General features: G+C 39.6%; 1 protein-coding gene across 2 annotated transcripts in view; it reads right to left on the reverse strand.

The window, feature by feature from the left end:
* The window catches only part of glsb (glutaminase b), a 42285-nt gene that overhangs the window by 9704 nt on the left and 7931 nt on the right, over positions 1-24650 (reverse strand). Inside the window, exons 4-15 of one of the 2 annotated variants that reach the window (XM_051404887.1) lie at positions 23279-23408; positions 21767-21846; positions 20840-21003; positions 18595-18653; positions 14144-14176; positions 12739-12797; positions 11972-12038; positions 11474-11524; positions 10679-10855; positions 9273-9404; positions 8131-8223; positions 930-6827 (exon numbers count right to left, since the gene is read on the reverse strand). In XM_051404887.1, the coding sequence (XP_051260847.1) occupies positions 6681-6827; positions 8131-8223; positions 9273-9404; positions 10679-10855; positions 11474-11524; positions 11972-12038; positions 12739-12797; positions 14144-14176; positions 18595-18653; positions 20840-21003; positions 21767-21846; positions 23279-23408 (1192 nt within the window). In that variant the 3' untranslated portion in view covers positions 930-6680. Of the gene's footprint in view, positions 1-929; positions 6828-8130; positions 8224-9272; positions 9405-10678; positions 10856-11473; positions 11525-11971; positions 12039-12738; positions 12798-14143; positions 14177-18594; positions 18654-20839; positions 21004-21766; positions 21847-23278; positions 23409-24650 lie in introns of those variants that run through there. The other variant, XM_051404888.1, reaches the window with a different exon arrangement.

Raw genomic sequence — 24650 nt, forward strand, 5'->3', positions numbered from 1 at the left:
AACACTCCCATTCCTTTGTGAGCTGACTTGGTATTTATTGTGTATTTTTTATAATATTCCTCTTTAAATGCTTTATTTTCAAATAAAAAATAAAAGTAATTTGATTTTAAAGGCATAAAACATGTGAACTGTGGTGAGGTTTCTCAGGGGGGTGTGGCTCATCTACAATAAAAATAATTAGTTTAGGCTAGACATCCATCTGTCTTCATGATAAAAATCTGTAAAAATTAAATATTTCAGGACACATTTCTGTTTTGAAAACTTCTTTTATATTTTAGCTTTTCATTTTTAGGTTTATCTATATTCAGATATATAAATGTTATCCTTGGTGTTTCATATATGGTCTTTAATCATTGTTTTTAAGTTTTATTCCTTTTTTATTTCTTATTTCTGTTTATTCATGCATTACTGTGTATTTATTGTTGTTTTATATATAAAGCACTTCATAACACTCGTTTTAATAAGTGCTATTATTAATATTGTTATTTCTATCATTATTGTCCCTATTATTACTTCACAACCAAACTCAGAGCCTGCTGATGTTTACCTACCAAAACCTTCAGCTTTAAACACATTCAGATGCTGACCTGCCAGCAAGGAAACATCTGTTTGTTGAAACAGCAAAATGCTGTAAAACTGGAAAAATGGATCACTGACAGCAGTGGCAGGTCATGTTACATAACATGACAGAGCAAAGTAACACTTCGGTTGCCAGCAGTTTGTAGGCAGGTGATTTAGTTCATAGTGCTTTTCCCCCCTCTTTTATTTCAATGTATTCTAGGATAAAACCCTATTTTTCTGTGATTGAGTTTGTTCAAACTCACAAGAATAAACCAATGCTGATGCTTGATGAACGCAGTATACTGAAACAAGTGGAATGGTCCTTTTACTACGTCTCTAAACAGAACAGTTATGAGAATTAAGAGAAATTAGATGATAACAGTGTTTTATTAGATTTTATACAAGGGGACACCAATGTCTAAAAAAAACACCACTTTTCAATGTCATGTCTGAGAGTCCATCAAAGCCACAGAAACTGAAGTATTCGCTCAGAAAAGTGAAGGAAAAAGTTCATGTCTTAGTGCCAACAGGATAATTCATGAAGTTTATGGAGACTTTACATACAGAATTACAACCATGTGGACAGAGAAAAGAAACCAAAACATATAAAAGTTTGACAGTCATGAGCTTGGAAATGTACGGCTTCATCTACTGTATGTTTGGGGCAATTTTATTTGTTTTTTTAGCTTTTAAATTTGCATTTTTAGTATCTTTTTCAACAATCAGTCTTCACAAGATCTGCTTGTAAAACTGCGTATAAATAAATAAATAAATATCTAATATCAGGCCGAAACATTAGAGAACCTTACAATTCCAAGATCACCAAATTGTAATGGTCGAGACAGTTTTTTAAAATTTATATGCAATTTACATGTCCCAAGCAGACACAAATCAACATATATAAAGACACGTGGAAGCTAATCAAATGAACTTAAAACATAATGATTACATGGGATTTTGAACACATTTATTAAATCATACAAAAATATTCATGCAGGAGGAAGAATGAGAAAACAAAGATACATTATATGAACCATAAAAATCTGATGATTTCCATGGAAATACTGGTAGCTGCATTCAAAAGCCCCTCTGTCATGAGTTTGATTGTACAGAGTAATAATCACACTGAGGAGTGAGAGAAGGGTCGCTGATCACAAACTTAAAGTCATACAAAGCAACGTTAGGCTTGTTTATTTATCATTCAGATTTACCAAAGCAACGTGGAACTGATCGGATAATCAACCGTGATTGGTTACAATGAGGTTAAATCAGTCTCTTGTCAGTGCTGGTCTGGTCCAGTCTTGCATGCAGGTACTGTATTTTTAAATTTTGTGTCAATGAGGGAGAAAAGAAAACGCTTTCGCATGACTGACCGACTGTTCGGACAAAACTCAAAGACAGATCAGGACTGAGGTTAAGACTATAACAGCGTTTCCACTGCAGGAACTTTCCTCAGTGACTGGAAACGTTTAGAGTATGCTTCCATCGCAGAGACCAGGGTCCAAATTAAGTTCAGGGGACAATATTTGACCCCCCAAAAAGTCCCTACTTGAAGCACTGATCGTTTCTGTTGTTTATTCGCACGCAAAAATGATGTAAAAGTGTAAATACAGCCGTTGATTTTTCATACATTAATTAAATTAAATTCTAGTTGTATAGCGCCAAGTCATAACACAACTTATATCAGGATACTTTTCAGTCTAGAACCGTAAAATTATTTACAGAGATCCAACAATTCCCACCATGAGAAAAAAATGTCCGACAAAGGCGAGGAAAAAGTTCCTTTAAGAGGAAGAAACCTCGAGCAGACCCCGGCTCTAAGTGGACGGGCATCTGCCTGGACTGGTTACGTCAGCGGACTAATTTGCCTAATCCTCGGTGGAGGCGGAAACGCAGTCGAGTTTGAGGAACCTTTCAGCTCCTTGAAAAGTACCGTCCCTGGGACTAAAAGTTCTGCGTTCTTTGGGAAGAACCACGGAAGCCTGAGATGAGATACTGAAATAAGAGCTTCTCTCTGAAACTGAGATTTTTCCTCCATAAACACACTTAATGCAAAATGAAACAGGCTTTATCTTCATGAAGATGATGAAGAGTACATCACTGCTTCTGACCATCCCCTACCTGTGCAGCCTCATATATACCATCATGGTATACTGTATTTGTACGTTTAAAGTTATAATCCTTAATCCACCCGTGGTTACTGGTGGGAACACCTTCAGAGTTTCGCTCGGAGCTGGAAATGATAGAAATTTGACATCTTTATTTGAACTTTCTATCTATAAATGGTTGTAAGTATTCTAGTCATTAAAGGCTCCGCCACTAACAATGCAAACTGCTATATAGAGAGCCAAATAATGGGTTTAAATACATTTAATGGTTATAACAGAATAAATGCCAGCCGTAATCGCTATCAAAAGTTGGGTTTGATAGGATGACAATCTTAAGGATTATAACAGAAGTACTGTCCAACTAATACTGACTTCGGCCCACTGCACCAAACTTGTAGCAGGAAGCATCAAGATCAACGGATGAAAACATTTAAAGTAGCTAACAGACCCAACTCGTGCATAGTGAAGAAAAAACACTGTAGGAGCAACCCGAGGGAAACCAACATTTCCAAGGAGCACGAATGACAACAGAGGCTTTTGAATACTTTGTACCTCCACATAATAATGAGCAAAAACATGAAAACAGAAAATAAAAAAAAAGAAATCTCTAACAGAAGTCTGTGACATAAAAAAAAAAATAACACAAAAGAAAAAAAAAACTTCACACAACATGACAAAGTAATAGGGTAAGGGTAACATTGACTCCAGCAGCCATCACGTTGAGCTCAAGTCAAACCCAGTGCCAAACACCTCACACCACTTGTACAGTTTTAACAATGATTGAACAACAAACAGATTCAACTCCCCCCTCACTACAGTCACAGTAGAGCGACATCTAAGGCATCTGCTGACATGACAGTCATGTGCAAGTATTTCTATTTCCTGGAGGAGACATTATTATATAAATTCGGAACGTCTGAAGAGTATATTCAACACACATTCTGGTCTGCTGTTGAGGATTATCACTCATGTACAGACACACAGCTAAAAGCTATATACACACACACCTGCCGCTATGTACATTCAGAAGTACAGTAAATTATGTATATGACGAGAAGAGTAACACTGAGATCTTTACAAACAATACTGTTTTATGTTGTGTGTGTTTGCATGCTGAGACTCGAAACACACTTTTTTTTTTTTACTATACAGATAAAACATTTGAGGATCGGCGGACTGGAGGCATCAAACTGAGTTTCCTAACATCTATTAAGGGATGCATCTATTTATCGGTATCTGCCAATATTGGCCTTGTTTACTGACGGTGGCGTATTTTGCAAATAAGATGGTATTCACCGATATCAGTGGCTGATGTTTATCTGACGTGTTCGTCAATATCGCGCTGGTTAAATGTTGTGTTGGTTATTTCCAACTTAGATATTGGAGAACAAAATCCAGCACTGACCTAAACTGCATGCAAATACCGATGTGCTCCATGCAGACTGCAACAAGTATCGGCATTGGTATTGGTGCATCCCTACATCTATTTGATATTGCAGTTCAAAGTTTTAAAAGGGTTCCTAAAGGGTTAATATCCCCAAAATTAAAAAATTAAACTGTTGGAAGATGGGAACTTCAGCTTCCTCTGCTGCTAGAGCTGGGTATTCTAGTTTCTGAAACATGTTTTTCCTTTTTAATTTCACAAAGCTGTCAAATGTAAATGCTGTCCAAGACCTTTGCCTATGTAGAACAAGTCTAAAAAAAAATAGGCAAAATGTAGATTTAAAAGGCCCTAAAAACCTACATTAACACATCTTCTACCAAAGTTTAACAAAAGATTAATTTAAAGTCTTAATGACTAAGGATGTTTTTGTCCAAACGGTTGCTTATTCCTAGTCATGGATATTTAATGTTACAGAGAAAGGTTTCAGATGTTTTCAGGGGCTTTAAGAAAAACAGAAAAGTATCTGCATCCAAGATCAAAGCTCCCAAAACTTTACTGGTCTGAATAAAGGGAACATTTTGACCCCATTAGATCTTCAGTCCAACAATATTTGGACTATTTTTTAGGGCTTTTCTTTGGGGACATTTTATGCCAACCTTTGGCACTTTGATACTACTGACAAATTACAGGCAGTACCACAAAAGTATTCAGGTTCAACACCCAGCTCTACCTGTTGCTCTGTGTGGTCTTTCATTTATGATTTTCAGATCAGACACCGTTACTTTCTCCTCTTAAAGCTGTAAAATAAAGCGTACGGTGAACGGTTTCTCTACAAGCAGCTTCATTTCTAGACTAAGGCATCCCTGTTTGAATAGAAACATATTTGTGTGCGCAGTGTAAACACAGTGATGGTATTGGAATGCGGCCCAGTTAAACCCTGCAGATAAACTCTGTCGTCACCTGTTCACAGCAGAGAAGTTAAAAGGTTGTGCGAGGACTGGTCAGACTCATGCGGGCTACGAGGGGCTTTAATGTCAAGGTTTCAGCAATGAACACACACCAACGTCAAACTGTGTTTACTGTCTAACCTTGACAAACATGGCACAACCAGCCGCACACACACACACACACACACACACACACACACACACACACACACACACTTTCCCCCCCGTTTAAACTCAACAGCAGCTCAGAATGATGCAGCCAGTCTACCGAGAGAGAGCGATTCTCCACGAGGAGCCTTGAAAAACAGCTCGTGGTTTCAATCATCTCCCCTGAGCTTTTTGGTTGAGCAAACCTTTTTACGTAATCATCATCGCATTATCAGAAAAATCAGCCCCAACTGTGGCCCAGGCACAAATGCTGACAGGTTAAAGTCGACTTGAAGCCCCCTTTTTTTACTGCAGTTTCTCTTTTTAAAACATGGCAATAGCTGTGTTTCTCGATCTTGAGTCTGTTTTACCTTTTAAAGATAAAAATAGACGTTAATAGAGGGAGGCACAAACAGTGCTCTATTTCAAAGTGATTCAATTTAATATTCCTTATTAGAAATAGAGCACATCCAAGTGCAGTATAAGTCAGAATCTCCTTTTTGGAATATCAAATGACTCCAATGGGGGGTTCCCACTAATCTCAATTCACAAATGTCTGCATTTATTCTACTTTTAGACATCTGTAGGCAAGTATAATGTCTTTCAGAACTTACTTAGAAAATGTTACAGATGCTTTGTGCTGAGAAATGTTCTTCTTAAACATTAAACAACGAAAGCGGATCAGAGGCTTTTTGTAATTAGCTCTTTGGTTATTAGACTGCGTTCCAACCAGAAGGCTGAGAGACTCAAATAAGGACTCAGTTTTTGGGTTGATTTTTCCTTATCAAGGTCCAGTGCGTAAGACTGGAAACGCAAAATACCTGCAATGTTAAAACCAATTCAGAATCCAGAGTGAAACAACTTGATGTTAGCCGTAACACAGCTGCACTCCAGCCCGAGGAATTCCCAGGATATGTTAACAATATTCTTCTTTTACCCTAAAAACTTCCCATAAATAATCCCAGAATCCTTTATACCGCCATTTTCATCATCTGCTACGGTACATCCAGCATCTGCATTTAAGTGCTAATATCACAAGAGTTTTAGACCTCAGTGTGAGCTACAGGAAGAAAGTAGTATGAACGTTGGTCTAAAAGCTGGCTGTACTCAAGCTCCACTCATGCAAACACACTCATACATACAGGTTTGGTTTTTTTTGCTTCAAATAAAACTACATTTTAAAAATCAACCCTTAACCTACATTTTTGAACTGCATTGAGAGAATGAGATGAAACAACCTGTACACTGTACATCAGATGCCCCCCCCCCCCCCACACACACACACACTAAGGCAACAAGCAGGCAGTAACAGATCCCATTTTTCCTGTCACAAATAAAGACAAAAGAAGCTTCCCAGTTCGTCCGCACATATCCGCTTCATGAGCAATAAATAATCCTCTACATAATTTATATATAAATATTCGAGGGTGAGGAAAGATGGTGGCGTTGCGAGAGGAGGGGAGAGAGATCAGTCGAGGTGAGGGTGTGGAAGGGGGGGGTTGTCTTTGTTTTTTTTGGGTTTTTTTTGTTATTTCACTCGGCGACTTTGTCCATCCTATAGACTACAGTGGTGGAGCTGTCCTGGTGCGACTCAGTGGGGGACACCTTTTTCCAAAGAGGGGCTTTCAGAGCTAGCTCTTGTTGGAGACTCTCGTAATCCATGGGTCCGAAGGAGTGCAGCTGTTTTAATTGACACGAATAATTATAATTAGTCTTGCTCCTTCTGTGTATGTGTGTTTATACAGTATGTGTAGTCTGTAAGTTGTATCTGGTTTGCTGAAACAGAAAACCAGAAAAACCAGAGCAAAAACCAGTTCATTCAATTATTTATAAAAGTGGACAGGGTTCAGAACTTTGCTTTCACATCAGGGATGGGAATTCATACAATTTTATTTATACCGATGCCATTATTGATTCCGCCTATCGGCTTGATTCTTCATTGATTCCGGATCACTTTTTAGTGTGGTAAAAAGAACGCCTGTAAAAGGTTTTTTTAGTTTTCTTTACACAGTGTAGAAAAAGAGCTGAGTTAGAGTAGTTTAGGCTGCGCTTCGGACTGTTTCTCCTCTTCGCCATGAGACCTTAGTGTTGGACGTTTCGAGTAGAGCGCGACCAATATATAGGTAAAGGCTTATAGTTTTTATAGTACTGATGTTTAGCTGTTAATTTCTAGAAGTGGTTGACAATGTACCCTATATATTCAGTCTATTGTCATTTCAGATCAAAAATTCACTATACTGACAGCTAATAATCGGTGAGGTTTTCCCCTGTAAAATAGGTAGTGGTCTCATAAAACGCATATTGGTCAGGCTGTAGTTTCCAGCAGCGTAGACGCACAAGTTTGCCATCATGGTTTGTTTATTCGCAGTGTGGAATATCAGAAACACACGCCGGCATCAATAGAAGATACGATTCCAGTGGACTGGACAATTTGGAACCGGTTCTCGATTCCCATCCCTACAACATAGTTATTAAATAATCGAGCAGACTGATTTGGCTCTAGTTTTTCATCAGCAGTCATACTTCTTTAAAGGTTAGTTGACGCAGCAATGACATTGTGAGGTAGAAATTGCCAGCTTCTGTAATGACAAATGTTCGATCATTTAGCTGCTCATTGTTCTATAACCCAAAGCACAGAAAAGCTGAACAACATGCACTCACTCACTGAAAGTGAGCAAACTAGAAAGAAACGTTCAGTATGCCTGAAAACACCCGCAGCAAACAGAGACAGCGCATACAAAGAACAGGGACAGGGGTCGTCCTGTCTCAAATCACATGTGTTTGAGTTATACAGATCAACACATTAGCCAACAGCTACAGAACAGCCGATGCAGAACGCTAACAGCTGTTAAATCTGAACTACAGTGGCCTCAGCGCCACCCGTACTCTCGGAGAGAAGGTGTTTGGTGTCAGTGTGTTGGATGACGGATATGGGTGCCGGTTTTGATGGTTTGTTCCTCAACATCATGTTTAGTGACCTTACCCGCTGGTCCCCTCCTTCTCTGCGAGGGTCGTGCTTCTTGGCAAAGTGCCTCAGGTTGTCGTAGTTGTGGAAGTTGAAAAGCTCCACGAGGTCCTGGAATGAAAAGAGAATACAGAATACAGAGGAAAGATAAATACATTTTATTCTACGCTATTCAAAAAGCCAATGATTTCAGTGGTAAATACATTTTTACAGTCCGATCAGATTTGCACAGAGGCGCATTGTTGCGCCCTGTCATGCAGTGTTTACTGAGCTCTGTATCTGGGTCTGGCCTCCAGGTAATCATTCATCAGCCGTCACTTTCTTATCTAACAGGTTGAGTCACTCAAAAAGTAAGCCAGCCAAATTGAACCTCAAGGACACTGTTGCATAATTTCCAATTATTAACCTGTTTTCATGTAGTACTTTTCTGTTTGTGATTCTTTGTGCACAAAAACAATTATTTCCTTGAAGAAAAAAAATATGATTTTTGATTCGTAACACGATTATACAAAACGGGTGAAAAACCCCAAATAAATGAGTGGAGAAACATAAGGAGTGCAGATGCTTCCACACAGGTCTACTGCATGCTCTGTGGTGTATAAATAAATGCTGAGCAGGCCCAGTTGATTTTGTCAGAGGGATTTTATAGCAGGGTTGCAGTGCATAAACCACTAATTACTAGTTAAACTGCTAGTAATGATCCAAATCGGTGAGGGCTTCACAATTAATCGAATATTAATCATGATAAATGAACGTAATTAAAATGTGTACTAGGCTCGTAGAACACTCTGCTGCATATCTAATCAAGCGCTCCCTAAACTAACAGCGAGCCACAACAGGTGATCGAGATGTTACGCACACCCCACCCCCAGTGCTTTGTAAATAGTGGAATAATTATGATCTCAATATCGATCAAAATAATAGTGATTATCAGTTAGGCCATAATCATGCAGCCCTGGACTCTGTGTGTGTGTGTGTGTGTGTGTGTGTGTGTGTAGTGACTGTCATTTGAAATGCAAGCTGCCCAAAACGCTCTTTTAGCGTACAAAAACGCCTCATCCTAAGCCATTTCTCATCTCTGCATACAGTCACACACAGCTCTTTTTTAAATTGTATTCTTTGTATAAGTACACGCTGCAGGCGTGCCGGACAATACGTACCAAGCAGAACTGTATTCCTCTGACTGAGTTGCCCAGCTTGTCTAGTGGAGGTGACCAGCACATAATACCCATCACGTTGGGTACAACCAGCAGGATCCCCCCTGCTACTCCAGATTTGGCTGGCAGACCAACCTACAACAGGGACAACAGAGCAGTTACATAACAGAAGACCAGCTGTGTGTATCTACAGTAGCAGCATGGGAGCGACACAATGCTGAAAACGGAAAGTCAGCAAAGAACAAGTCGACAGGCTTTAATAATTCACCAGATTTGTCCACTGTGACAAAATGTAGGAATAGGAATTATTTACATTCTTTTTTTTATTATTCAGTTAAAGTGAAGGCAAAAGGACACGTCAGTATTTTTCTAGCAGTGCTTTATTTTCCATCACTTCAGATGTGGAAACTGTTTCTCCACATTAACTATAACGGATATAATAAAAAGGAACGATCAAAAGAAGAGCCTTTCACTTTGTTGCTGTAAAAACTAGACTACTTCTAAAGTGGTTTTTCGTGATAAACTGAAATGCTAAAAGATATTTTCACACATTGCACGTTCTCTCTACATTTACTAAGAGGTGTCTCATTAAAACGTCCTATCATAACAAACACCTCAGCTCAGGCAGACGATGTGCTGTAACAGCTATCCCATCCCGAAGCTTAGGTGTTTGTCTCTTTATAGTGTTGAGGCATATATGCTCAGTGGTGTAGTGCTGGCTATACGCAGGTATACAGAGTATTATCATCTTTCAGTCTGAGTATAACCACGTCTAAATCCTCTCTGATGTGCATCATTCAGTAGTGTTCTGTTAGCTGATTTTTTTCCCCCTAGGATGGAGAAGGAATGATAAAGTTGGATAGTGTATAAAATAAGGAATACTTATTAAAATGCTTAATTATGTAGTTGTCTCGACCATCTGTGGGCCAGTATTGATGCAAATTTTGGATGTCTCCTGTGGCTAATGTTGATCTAATAACGATCCTTACTCCTCCAAGTCAAGCAGCAAAGTTATATGCTCGTATCAAGACTTGCATCAGCTTTATAATGTGGATACATCTTTCAACAATATTTAAAATTATTTCAGTATTATACAGACTTATTAGAGCAAGAAGACAAGGATCAAATTGTACCAACAATTAGCTAAGTGTGTGCATAAAGTCCTTCGAATGTTGTATGGATTCATTTCAAACTAATGACAGGTGTTGTGCACGGCTTCTCTGTATTCAGCAGTTATAGTAATTTGCAGCTGTCATTCCTGTATCTGGAATGAAGCCAGCAACCCCGTAGTCGTTGGGACTGTGTACTTTCTGATTCACAAGTGAGGTTACTTGTAAGAGGGTGGCTACAGTGCATGTTGTTGACTAGAACTAGATTGATCTCTCGTATGATCGGAGTCTTTTACTTACATGGAAAGCAAACTGTCCCGAGAAGTCGTACATGCCGCAGGAGTGCATCAGACTCAATGTGTTCCTCACCGCCTCGGGGCTCAGCACGCGCTCACCCGTGATTGGGCAGATGCCGCCGTTGGCCAGGGTGGCTGCCATGACGCTGGCGCTCTCGCAGGTCACCTCAATGGAGCACAGCTGGAGGTTGACACAAAAACAGAATGTGTATCATTTCTCGAGCACGGTTTTCTTCCACTCGCTTGTTTCATCTCCTGCCGAATGGAGTCATGGCGCGATAAGAGAACAGAAGTATTGTGTGATACAAGGTTATTTCTACTATTTGTAGTTACTTTAAAAAAACATGATGAAACTGCCAATGTAAGACTGAGATGTAAACTGTTTAAATTTGCTCTATTCTCTCAATAAAAAGAAGAATAAGAATGGTGTTCATCCCTCCTGTAGAGTTTCAGAGACTTTACGGATCTATGATAAGGAGTATTGGAGCTGTTCTGAAGGCTCATGGTGGATCAACGCCTTAATAACACCCTTCATATTGGGTTTTCCTTTAGTTTACCACCCATCTGTACATGGTGTAGAAGCTATTTGAAGCATACAGGGACGTAAACATGCTGAAAATCAGAGGGAGATTAGCAGAAAGAAATGGATATGTGGCAAAAATTGGTAGAAGAGCAGAAACTGGATCTGGTCAGGATGTCTGATACTCAGGGATGAAATCAATAGTGTAGAAATCAATATTCTGTCATCAGATGAGTTGAAAACTGATACAGGAAGAAAAACAAAAACTGCTACACTCACTTGAAAGTAGAAGTCCAGAACAGAGGTCATGTCTGTGCCCTCTGGGAAACACTGCAGAGAAACACAAAGAGTTAAAATGTTCTCATGTTACTGCATTTCAAGAAAAGAAATAGATTTGTTCACTGTAAACTAACCCTTTCTAAGCCCCACCCCTTTTTACACACCATATTCCCCCCCAGGGGCCGGCTTGCGACCTAAACAAGCCCAGTGCATAGCATATCTAAGTAGGGAGAAAGTTGACTGAGGCTTCCTCAACTGCTATTGGAGCACAGACCAAAAAGGGGGCGGGACTTAGGAATTATAATAAATTATAAATCCAGTGAGGATTACAAAAATGCTGTTTTTTTCTGATTGGCCCTTTAACAGTAACTTGCTCCTCCTCTTACAAACGTCTAAGCTTCATCCTCACAGTTACTTTCCAGCTGTGTGGGGCAGTTTAACATTAACAGAGACACATAATAAAGTCAGCAGTTCCCCATGACTCATCCAATGTCAAACCTTTTTCTCTTTCAGGTAGTAGCCGATGGCAAAGTTCCTGTCGCCTGACTCACGCTCAGATTGGAATCTGTCACACAAAGAGCAGAGCACTCCCATTACACAGAGGAAGGAAATATTTACACTGTGTGTCAGAGAGAGAGAGAGAGAAAGAGAGAGAGAGAGAGTGTGTATGTGTGTGTGTGTGTATGTGTATGTGTGTTATCACTTGTGTGTTGGAATTTCGTCACCCCACCCCCCCTCATGTGTACAGTACAACCAGTGCTCTCATGCTATCATGTGGTGATGCTGCAACGTGAGCCCCAGTGCTTGGGTCTTTTTCCAGAAACATTGTTAGCCTGTGGTGTCATCATGAATCATGCAAGTAGTCTTTAGATACCACGTCCAATCCCCATCCTAATCAATAAAACAGATCCTCCAGCTGTGGGTAATAAAAGGTCCAAAGTGGACCAATTTGCTTCAATACAAGCTTCATTAACAATATTTCATTCTCCTATGTACAGTCACTTAAAGCCTGTAATTAAAGCCTGGTTTTATTTAACAAAGAGTGACTGGAAAACAACTTTTTAAAGACTTTCTTTTAAAGAACAAGGTATGAGTGTGCTTCGTATTCAAGCAAGAATATGTAATCTATATGACCCAGTAGATAGTGTGGTAGAGGCTTTGTTAGCACTTCTGGTTGAAGGTGAACCCCTATGGAGTACGTTTCTGCTATGAGTGGTGAAAGAGGAGATCTAGAAACTTTGACAACATGATTTAGATGGACTTACGTGGCGTTGCTGAAACCCACATACTCGTTTCCTGCCATCTTTTTCAGAAAGTTCATGACCTGGAAGGGAAAACAGTGTTGAGTTCATTGTATGAGGTTCAATTTCTAAATTCACAATGGTTCCAATTTCAGACTACATACTAACTGTAAACAGTACGTCATATACATTAACTGTCATATCATCCCAAATTTACTGTTAGTATACAAGAAATCAAAGTCATTTTATGATTCATACTATCAGTGCAGCTCCACTACGTTCACTAGTGAGTCGCTAACTGTGTCTGTCTGCTGTTCGATGCTGAACAGGTAGCGAACAATTGTTTTTTTAAGGCCCTGACACACGGTCATTAGTGAGCGTGTTTAGTTTAGTTTTTAGCGGTGTGTTGCACACTGTTGGCCCTCGTCAGCCCTCATCTGCGGCTTTTTTGACCGACTAAGCATGTTGAATCAGCAGTGGATGCTGAAACAAATCCCTTTGATTGGCGGTTAAGCTTAAGCGAATCAGCGAGCAAAGCAGCAAACGACTTCGTTCAGGAATGCGTGAAAGGATGGTCTAATTTTTCTCACTTCATCTCATCTGATTATTCAAATACACATATTTCTTTATTAGAAGCAGCTGCTGAAACCATTAAAACCTTCATCCATTGGGCTGCTTTTGTTTGTTTTCCAGTGGTATTTTTTAAATGACGAATTCAGACCACCGCCACCTGCTGGTATGGATAGTTATTACCACGTAAAGTACATGCTTCTTGGCCGTTCACTGTAGTCAGTGCGGCGTGTTCTAGTGTCACCTTTTGGCGAACACACAGGTGACGTGAGGCGACAACATTCGACTTCTGTCGCCACTAGTTCTTTGACGTCGGTTTGGTGTGTCTGAGCCTTTAGAGCGTTTTCTTTGAAAACAGCTGCCTGCTGCAGCTGATAACACTATGAGGGTGGTGACAATAAACCAGAACAGTAAAGTTGCAGCCTGACAGTTAAACAATGAGCTAGAGGTCATTATAAAGCTACAAAGGGAGCTCTCTGTAGGTTCACTGCAAGCGATATCTCTCCATGGATATTAAAGAAATATAGATTATAGAAGCTTTAATGTGCAGCTGTGAGCATCTACTTAATTTTATTTGAATAGCGCATTCTGGGACACTAGTATATAACTAGTAACTAGTGTATATCAACCGCATACTTGAAAATCCAGTGTTTTTTTCAGTATACTTGTGTCACTTATCCACTTTATACTCAAAACTTACTTAGAATCACATTTATTACTTTATTACACTCTTTCTAAACTTTGTAAAACAAAAAAACAACAATACAGACAGGAATCCACAAAAACCCATTGTGTAATGAGTACACTCTGAATACTGTTGACTTCGATGTCTGACTCAGGTCGGACTTGCAATACTTACATAGTCAAATTTTTCTGCGTTGCCTGCACCTTGCTGAGGAGAGAACAAAAGAATAAGCAGTTAGTACAGTTCTTTCAGCGAGGGGTGTTGCAGAGGACAAGCACAGCATCATAAAACATAATGCTAAAAATGATAATGCTACAGAATTAGCAGATGTGAATAGATTTATTCATTACAAATACAAATGTATAATTAAAAAAAAATCACATGAGCTTTGCCAAGAATTATACAAGTAGATAAAAATATTAATAAGATTGGCTTGCGGATAAGTTACAAAGAGGGAAGTCTTTTTGAGTGAAAAGGGAGATTTAGTAGACATGTGCATTACCAGAGCATAGCCAGTTAAACAGAAACATGTCTCACCATTTACATCTCACTGATTTCCAAATAAGGATTAAATATTAAGTCTAAAAGGTAAAGAAGCACAGTTTTTCACAATGTGAAGCAGCCCTGACTGTGTGTGTGAGTCTACATGAAGTATAACTGCAGAGAGATGTGGGTGTATGGAGGTAATGTTTATATTATGGGTTATCATAATGCAGGTGTGTGTGTGCGTATGCATTTGAGGATGTGTGTCTACTGTAGGTCAACATGTGTCATCTGTGCAAAGAGCCTGTCAGCCAAAACAGAGGGGAGAGGGAGATAAGGGAGGAATGGTCTTCCTCTGGGAATAAAATCCACAGCTTGTAGCTCAGTGTACATTTATTTATCAGGTCATAAAGCTCATTGATGCTGCTCATCCCCACAAAGAAAACGCAGCAAAAGAAACATGGAAACGCATGCACATTTAAAGTGCTATAGCATTATATTAGACTATACATTATTCATATTTTGGATGGTGTGAAAAGATGTTTTTTTAACTTTAAATTTAAAAAACAGGCTGATGCTTCATGTACATTTTAAATCTCTACACCTTACTGTGCAGAAGCAAAAATAGGTGACACTGATGGAGGTGTTATAGAGTCACTAAATGGGGTTTCTACAGAGCTGATTGGAGGAGAAAAAAGAAGGGGGGGAGGGGGATCAGGGGGGTTGGGAGAGTGCGAGGAGATAGATATGGAAAAGGAAGAAAAAATTACCAACGTCATTTGACCTGCAGCAGCAGTCATTATTTCCCACAGTTCCTAAGTCTGGAAAATATGCAACAACATACAAAAACAGCAACAACATGTAGCCTTCAAGCACCATGTAACAACAGTTTGGGGCAAACAGCCACGGCAACCATCCCATACTTTCCCCACCGAGGTTAAAGCAAACTGGGCAACCTGACCAACAGGTTCACATTTGTGCTTCAGTATAGAAAAAAAAATAACACATTGAGACACTGATGACAATGGTGAGCGGATGTGGACACACAGTATTGTCTGCAAATGTGAGGTGATTATTTCTGGGGTGTGACTGGCAGTTTAACAGGTTTACTGTGTGATGGAAGAGTAACCTGCACATCAATCAAACAAAGGAGTACAGCTATTATATAAAAAAGGACCTCACTGGACTATGTGGTATTATAGATATAGATTTACTGAAATAGATTATTCAGAATGATGTCAGTATAGATCTGCTCACACTGCCAGCAATGTTTAAGAATTAGTTTAACATTTTAGGAAAAAAGTCAGCATTTTCTTTCCATGAGAAGATCTATATTTATCACATGTGTGCATACAGAACTGCTCTCCTTAGCTCAAAAACACTAAAGCTCACTAATTACCACACTGTATTACATTTCTGTAACCCGTACATAAATGGAAATGTTAAAGCAATCATTTTTAGAGGTTTTAGAGAGAGTTGGAACTATTTCTTGGCAAACTACAGCGCAGTGACCGTGGGCTGCTTCGTGGAGACGTCAGTGAGTATGTTCACCAGCTAGATGCTGTTTTCATCTGTGGGCTGTTTGGTGCTGGGCGGCAGTCCACTGTGGCTTACTGAGACAGTGAACACAACAGTAACGTTGCCAAAAAAATCTAAACAATGAGCTAAAAAAACCATTAAAATACTACACAGAGCTGAGGGGAAACTGGAGAGACACCTGACAATTCCTTATGGTTTTTTAACTGAAATCTTGAATCTTTATCGCACTGGCACGACTCGAGATTGATAACAATCTTGTTTTCACTTTCCGAGAGAAAGCAAATGTGCATTTCCCAAAATGTTGAACTACTCTTTTAAAAAGTCAACTTGCTCCCCGTTTTCTGTGATGACTTAGTTTATTCTACCATTTAACACAATTTAATCTAAATTCTTCCTTCCTCTGCAAGTCACAAACTGTAAATCCTGGACTTAGTATTTTGTGCCTTTAGAGTTTTTAAAGTCGAGCAGTTGTGTGACGACAGTAACAGAAACAGCGACATGTCTCAGTAATAAAATTACAAAAAGAAGTGACAGTTGGCCTTTAAACATCACTTGTCATCATTTGTCTGTAGATGTTTAATTCAATAGTTGCTGAATCTCGGCTGATAAGCAGTTGGGGAATACTCTAAACTATCTGTAAGCAGACTACCTAAATAAAGTGCTACCAATATATTCTCTTATGTGTTCCAAAAATGTAAATAGAAAACTGTGTCTAGGCGCCTGCATAGTGCATAATGGATTATTCATTAATATTGCCCCATAAGCATAAATGTTGCCGAGCAGCACTGTAGAAAGGTAATTAGTAGTGCTTTGCTTAAAAATTAACTCAATGTAACCAACTTCAAACACATACCACTGTTTAATGGCTTACTGTGTCAACTGTGGTGTCATCTTTGTTTTAAATGCACAGTAAAAAGGCACTATTTATACATATGGGATTTAGAGAGTCCAAACCTGCTCCTCTTATTTAAATCTACTTGCATAAGCTTGTGCATTGTGGTAGTTTTCTGTCATGGTAAAATGACAGAACAAATCAGATAAATGCCAGTGTGTGTCTGAGTGATTTCCCTGTCAACAGAAACCGTCAGGTCAAGAATATGAGGCAAAATATACGGAAGTTAAATAGGGTTATATTTGCAGGATGGTAATGCACAAGAAGCACAGGTGAAAAAAAACTCAATTTTAAAAAAGGGTATGTGATTTTATGTGGACACTGAAAACACAGGAGGTACCAGACCCTGAGAAGTGTAACACTCTGTTGTTGCCTACTTCTTTAAAAGTACAAAAGTTCCAAAATCAAATCATGATCAAACAGGCCACATGATTCAGCATGCACCGTACATAGAGCTTTATTTTAGGACCATCTATAGTTTAATTACTCTGTTTGGATTGCTTCCTCTCAAGTAAAAAAAAAAAACCTAATAATCACACCTCCAAGCTTTGATCGCGTATTATTTCTTACAACATCGATCAGAATGCCACAAGGGTGACGCGCATCATTAGTCATACAATTCAGGTCAAAGTCTAAGAGCTTGGGACAAAAGCTTGGCATAACCTAAGGTCATTTCCAGGAAAAGTTACAGACAAATACCAGAAGTTACAGGAAAAAAATCCCTAATTCAATAAAGCAAGAAGAAAACTGCAATACAGTCTTGCAGATGTAAGAAGCAACAGAGCTGCAGGTCTTTACAGACAGCTCTTATGTGAGTACGTATGTGTGTGAGCGCTAATAATTCACTGCCAGCACTGATTATGTGAAGAGAGGCTGGTGGGGTTAAAGAATTAAACATTAAACCTGAGAGTGATCATTAGCAGCTGTTATGAGCTTAAGAATATAAAACTGCCAATGTGACAACCTACTGACAAACCTGGCATTTAAGCCACGTTTATTCTTTCCTCTGTTATGAGTGAACCTGAGAGCTGCAGCTTGCTTGACTTGACGGATGACGGGCGATGTATTTCTGCCAACTCGCTGTCAATCTGTCTTCACCCTGAGTTAGAATTCAAATCCAAACTCTGGTGCCAAGAGATATGGAGGGGGCGAGGTTTCAATCGGACTTCCTATCTCTCTTCATGAGCAGACTGTGGCTGGTCTCTCTCTCTGCGCACCTGCATTTGACTAGCAGGTTATTTTCAGCAGGGACAGTAACAGTGTGTGTGCTAGGGCGCCTAAGTGCCTTCAGGAAGGATTAGCGCAAGTCTTAATCGCCACAACATGACACACGGCAGTGGCCGACTCAGGTAGTGACCTAGAAACAATTCCAGCTGAGTCAAGAGTCGTAAATATCTGAGCACACACGGAAGTTTATAATCTACTGAGAATAACAAAAAGGCGATAAAACAGCAAAATACTGCATTATTGGGAGTCTTCTTGATTGGGTCTGATTGTGTTCAAACAAACGTAGGTCATTGTTAAACAGTCAAATCTTATCTGCTGCCAGTATTTATTTTAACCTTCAATTTATATGCTTGATAAAGCAGCTCAGTGATATACCCACCTTATAAGGTATTCTCTAGCTAAGGCTTCAGTGGAAATGAGACACAGACCGGACATAAAAACAAACATGAAGATAGAAGAAAGACAAAAGTTACACTGCTTTTACCTTTATCAGTGAAGTACACACAATAGCGCCAGCGTTCACCATGGGGTTGTGAGGCTTATCTGCAAAACAACAAGAGCTCGGTTGGCCTGATGCAGAGGATCAAAGTGTAAACATTCAGTCACAATCTCGACGTCTTAGCGCTCTGTATATAGACAGATCAAACAATGGCAATCTAATACAGGTAGAACGCACACTGACTCAAGATACTACAGATAAAAATAGAAAGAGAATGTTAATAGTAAGATAAATAAGTATAAATAAAATAGAAGCAGAATGCCTTTAATGTATAGTTTTGTTTTCCTGAGTATATTTTGGCAGGCTGAAAGAGTCTGTGTGGAAACGTATTGTATCTCTATGTTCTATGAACTGAACTTAACTTTGTACCTACATACAGTAACTACAAAGCAAATCCTGGTGGGGTTTGTAAAATAACTTAAGCCAGGCAGGAGTATCATGTTTCAAAAGGGCTTTTTTTTTAATGGAGGTGTGGGGGCGGATGGTTGTCTGCGCAGCACTGAGTCAAAAATAATCAAATACTGTTGAACCAAAGACATTTATTTTCATCTAAAGAAATCAGTAACTTCTACAGGAGAGGTGAAGCAGGAGATAGCTTTCCATTTTCAGAACTTGCTCCGGGTGAAGTGAGCTTCCTCAAATTCAACGACCAGATGAGAGGAACTCTTCCTCCCTCGGATGTCTAAAGGAGTTCATTTAAACTTACGTCACCTACATTTCCTCACTGGTGATCCTCTTACACAACAAACACGGGGCTATCCTGGCAGCCGAGAGGCAACATTTCCAACACAGGATATGACGACAAGTACCACTGAGGATTGAAGCATTTCCTTAAACTGTGACTACGGTAACTAATGTGAGATTTATCTTCATATTGAAATGGCCTTTGCAGCATAATTCATATGTTTGGCATGGGTGAAAGTATATTTACTTAAGTATTGGTCCCACTATATTTGTCTGACAGTTTTAGTTACTTCTTTTCAGATTACAATTTTTCATACCCTTCCTGTCCAGTGAAAACTATTTATCTCCAAATTTGGTGATTTTATCTGATAAACTGAAGGATGCAGAGTGTTCCTTGGGTTAGGTTGGCTTGGGTTTTCTTACTTTATAAAAAAGATCTAGTGTGTAACATTTAGGAGGATCTATTGGCAGAAATTGAATCTATATATAATATTTTCATTAGTGTATAATCACTAAAACACTAGATAGGGCTGTCAGTGTTTTTACATGGCCATCGTAGACTCTCCCTCACACTTGGAGAGGAAGGTGAAATAATTGAGTTGCAATATGAAACTACACTGCTAGATGCAACTAAATCCTACACACTGGAAAACGTGTTGTCACTAAGCTGCGAACTGGGCTGTTTTTCATAAAAACTTATGGACTTTTTAGAGATACGTGGTTCTCCACGCTGCAAACATATGATGATTTTATAGAATATGATGCATTGCTGTAGAATAAACTACCCTAAAGTATACAAAGTAGTTTAAATGAGCTCAACTTTAAACACTGACAGGGACCATTTTACTGCACAGTGACTACACTGATACTTTCAGTGTTAATGTTGCTTTAAAAGAATCTGAATACTTCTTTCATCACTGTTGTTTGGTAGCCACTCACATGCTCAGTTTAACTCAGCGTTTATTTTCACAACGCTGTTAAAATAAAAACTAAAATCCTCTGATGCCAGCCTCTGACTCATTCACTTGGCAGCTCAGTCGCAGCTCTCACTCTCTCCCCAGGACGCTAAAGCTTGACAGTCGACGAGCACTGGTAAATAACTATCTGGGTAGGTAGTAACAGACGGCCCCACCTAGTGTCTTTGGGTTCATGGGGGAATGTAGTGAAATATCTACAGAGATATGGCAGATATGTGAAACATGTAGTGGGGAAAACCTTTAAAAGCTTTCATAAACTTGTTTTTCTATGATTTGCATTTACCTTTAACCTAAATGCTCCATTGTTTACAAGACAAAAACAGCATTAAAGCACTAAATCAGAGGCTGGTATTGTAGGTTGTCCCTTACAGTTTGCACACAGAGGATGTGAATATATTATAATGCATACTGCACACAGGACACTCTTCATTGTCATGCTTGCACCAGATCTCTACTGCAACATCTTGAGGAGGGAACATGGTGTGTATGGGCTGATGGGCTTATCAGACACCCACAGGCAGAAGAATATTGCATGAACGTGAGGGAAGAAATAAAGAAAAAAGGCTCACCATCGTCATTCAGGAAGAGCTTATTAAAGCGCAGGCCACTGGGCTCCTTCCCAATGAAACTGTGCACATACTCCGTGCTGTAGTCATGAACAGCAACAGCATACTTTAGAGGCTTGACACAGGACTGCAGACAGAAGGGGACCTTTGTGTCTCCGACTGTGTGTCTAAAAAAAAAAAAAAAAGATAAGTTATCAGAGCTGGAAAAAGCAGCTGCAATGTCAGAGATTAGAAGCAACACATTCAGAGAAAAACTAGAACAAAATGATAATCGATACCAATACGTGAGGGAAACAGGTTCTGTTATTGTAACCTGAACACTCAGGGAAAACAATAATTTCATGTGGCAATAACAGAACCACACAATCTGTTCAGTGCCATGTTATCTTTATGACTTCCTCTCTTACACAATCTTAACAAATATACACACACTTGGACTTTTACAGCGGCCTATCAGAGAACAAGCTGATCAAAACACCTGTTGACATCATTACGCCACACTTTGGATCGCCTACACAGTGTACATTATAATGCAATAAATACAGCCATAAAGTGGAGTCAACACTTCTTTGAAACATATAGTGAACACTGCAAGTTCACAAATAGTTTATTACACTTCATTATTAATTAGTTCCTTTTATTCTATCCACCCCCAGGACTTTAATCATCATGTTCAGATTAAACATGTGTTACACACTCATGGGTGGGGGTGGGGTTATTTAACAGTTCACCAATACTAATAAACACCTGACACTGGAATTTAAATAGAGAAGTGGCTTGTTATCATTCTTCACTTGATGCCGTCCAGTAATTGTTTAACCGACAGGAAGCTGGACTCTCTCACACACACAGAGAACAGCTGCCCTTATAATATTAACTGAGAAACAAATTAAAGCATTAAAGCATTAAAAGTAATGTGCTGTGTCTCACCTCTGTCCGTCAACTGTGCAGAGAGAGACGGCCCACAGGTCAGGGCTGAACTTGGCGAGCTGAGGAATGTAGTCTGCAACCTGAAAGAGAAGCAAGGCAGCTGAAAGAGTGTCGGCGCAGCAGCGGTTCACCTTACACACCGCTGACGTCTGCCTAGGCTCAGGCTACGATGGAAAGTTAACACCGCTGACAATACACAATAAGACAAGGAGGTCAAATCCTCACCTGAGGACCAGAGAGGAAAAACCCACCCTCGGAATCAGGAGTTAACTTTGGGACAAAGTGTTTGTTTACTTTGGCCGTTATCCACTTTCACTGTTGCTGCAAGCTATTTCCCGCATTTTCCAGAATGCCTTTCTACGCCCCCCAGAGATGTTTTTCTTTCCTTCAGTACCTTCACACTATCGTTGCAGGCCCAAATACTCTGCTGATTAGTTTACAGACGGCTCGCCTGGTTGTACATACAGCTCGATTGACGGCCGTTTGAATATTTGTGACTTTTTAACGTCCTCTCGTCGCATTGCCACCTTGGTCTGCGTCACCAGGTGTCCCAGCATGCTTTGTAAAGCGAATTAGTCACTTCCCACAGACAATGAGAGTGTGGATTTACTGTGAGTACTGTTCATTCATTGTCACCAGTCAGTGTGTGCGTGTGTTGGGCCTGCACAATTCTTTTTCTTCTCCACTTTGGACCTTGTGCGGAGGTCCACACTGCACACTAAGCAGTTATTTTTGACACATAAAAACATATTTTTTTAAATCTTCAGTGTTTAATGTATGTGGGGGAAAGGATGATGCACATGTCTTGGGCTGTGTAGCGTCTAAGACTCACCAATAGCTTATCACACAATAGGTGCTATGCATAGCTTTATGTTGATTTTGTCAACTTCATGCTCCCTCAATAGACCCTTTTCATTGCAGACATTTTGACTTGTCAAAGCAGGAAAACCAATAACATTAACAATGGCTCCATTCCATTAAGTGTCGCAGTAAGCCATGTAGAATACCAGAGCACTGGGACAAGCTCACCTAAATGGAATACAGCCATCATTAAGGTTACTAATTTCACCTGCTTTGACAAGTTAAAAAGAGATCATTCTTCTGTGACTCCAAACCCTTCTGTTGGCCTCAGGTGGGCGTAGACCACCGATGTGCCGCCTCCATTGCACACAAAGTCACCAGATGCTTTTCAGCTAAGTTTCGCTGTGGGAGGTACCCAGAATTCATGATTCTGCAGCTCTATCTTTTAAAATATCGGAGCATTTATGTAGCTAGATCCTAAAATGACGTGACACGACATACAGAAACCTGCTGCCAGAGAGAATCCTGCACCAATGTGTGCTGAAAAACACCAGTATAATTCTTTTAATGTGTTCTGGGGTGGGTTTTTTCCTCTCCAGTATTTTACAGAAACTAGAGTGTTAGAACAGACTGATGGTAATGAATCTGTATGGGCTAAATCATTATGACGATGCACTGGAAGAAAAAAAAATCATGGATCTAAGGACACACCTGTCCTCCAGAGAGATTTTTGGCACTCTCATACAGCTCATCAATATGGGAGGTGAAGGACTGGAAGTCTGGGATGACGAACTTCTTGCGGAAGGCCTGAGTGAGCAGGACAATGTTGCTCTGGACACACCTGATGAATAAACCACAAATAGCATGCTAAAATATTGTGACTGCATGCGATTGAAGGAAAAGTTTGTCAACCAAGTTTGCAACCCTGATGTCCGACAAACTTCTATGAATGTTAATAAAAAGTGGCTGATGAAGGAGCTTCATCGTTACATATTGATCAGCTGCTTTTCATCCATATAGTGTGATCCAACATGAATCCATATAGTGATGAATGATCAATTTCAAACAACAGACTGTAGTAACAACACCGACGTAGTATATGTGACATTATCAGAGGGTTTCAGAGAAGTGTCGGTTCTCAAGTTTAAGGTTAGTGGAGCAAACAAAAAGGTTTAATTTGAGAAAAGGTGAGGGAGGCAACCACCATGGAGTGACACCAACAAACTCCAAAACAAATATCTCCTTAAGCCTTAATGTGTAACTTATACAACAATATTTTTTTTCTGATTGCCACCAAAGCACACACAAGTAGAAGTGAAACTTAATAATGAGTTAAACATCCTGTACACAAAAATCTATTGACTTATATTAAGACAGGACGGAAGTTGCGGGTTTCCTAATAAGTGCAATCCAGAATTTTCTATGAGAAAACATCTATTAGCTATTACAAAAACTACATCTTAGTGCATTTTGCAATTACGCTGACATCCATTTATAGTGGCTGTTGCTACTCCCCCCCCCGACTATGACTCACTCCAGTATTACATAAACTGTTGTGATGTTTTGAGCCTGTCTAGTACATTTCCCTTTAAGACTGAGAGTGGTGGTTTCTGTATGATACAAAGCAAAAGCATGTTAGTGAACTATAGCAACTACAACTCAAAGCACTTATCTCTTAACACCATTACAGTATTAGAAATTTTGAACATACAGTTGAATCGTGAAATATTTCTAGCAAGTCACCAATAATTCTGATGCTACCAATCTACAAAACCAAACAGACAAAGACCAAATGAGGCTTGTTGGTATCACTATTTTGCAGCATAGACACAGACGTGGAAGGTGGGTGTATGAAATAAACACAACAGGGAGGGTATCGTAGTTTGGTCCATGATCTGGTCTGTTTCAGTGATATTTCAGGCTGACTGTGAAGCAGTTTGACCAGTCTGATTACCGGACTGGCCACCGCAGTAACGCCCGGTTGCGTTTCCCTAAAAATTTGCAAATTGTCTTTCAACTTCTCCACCGCAGGTCACTTTTTTTTCGCCCGGCCTGATTTGGTCCAAATCCACCCTATAAGGAA

The sequence above is a fragment of the Dicentrarchus labrax genome, unplaced genomic scaffold (genome assembly GCF_905237075.1).
Source record: "Dicentrarchus labrax unplaced genomic scaffold, dlabrax2021, whole genome shotgun sequence".
Classification (NCBI taxonomy): Eukaryota; Metazoa; Chordata; class Actinopteri; family Moronidae; genus Dicentrarchus; species Dicentrarchus labrax.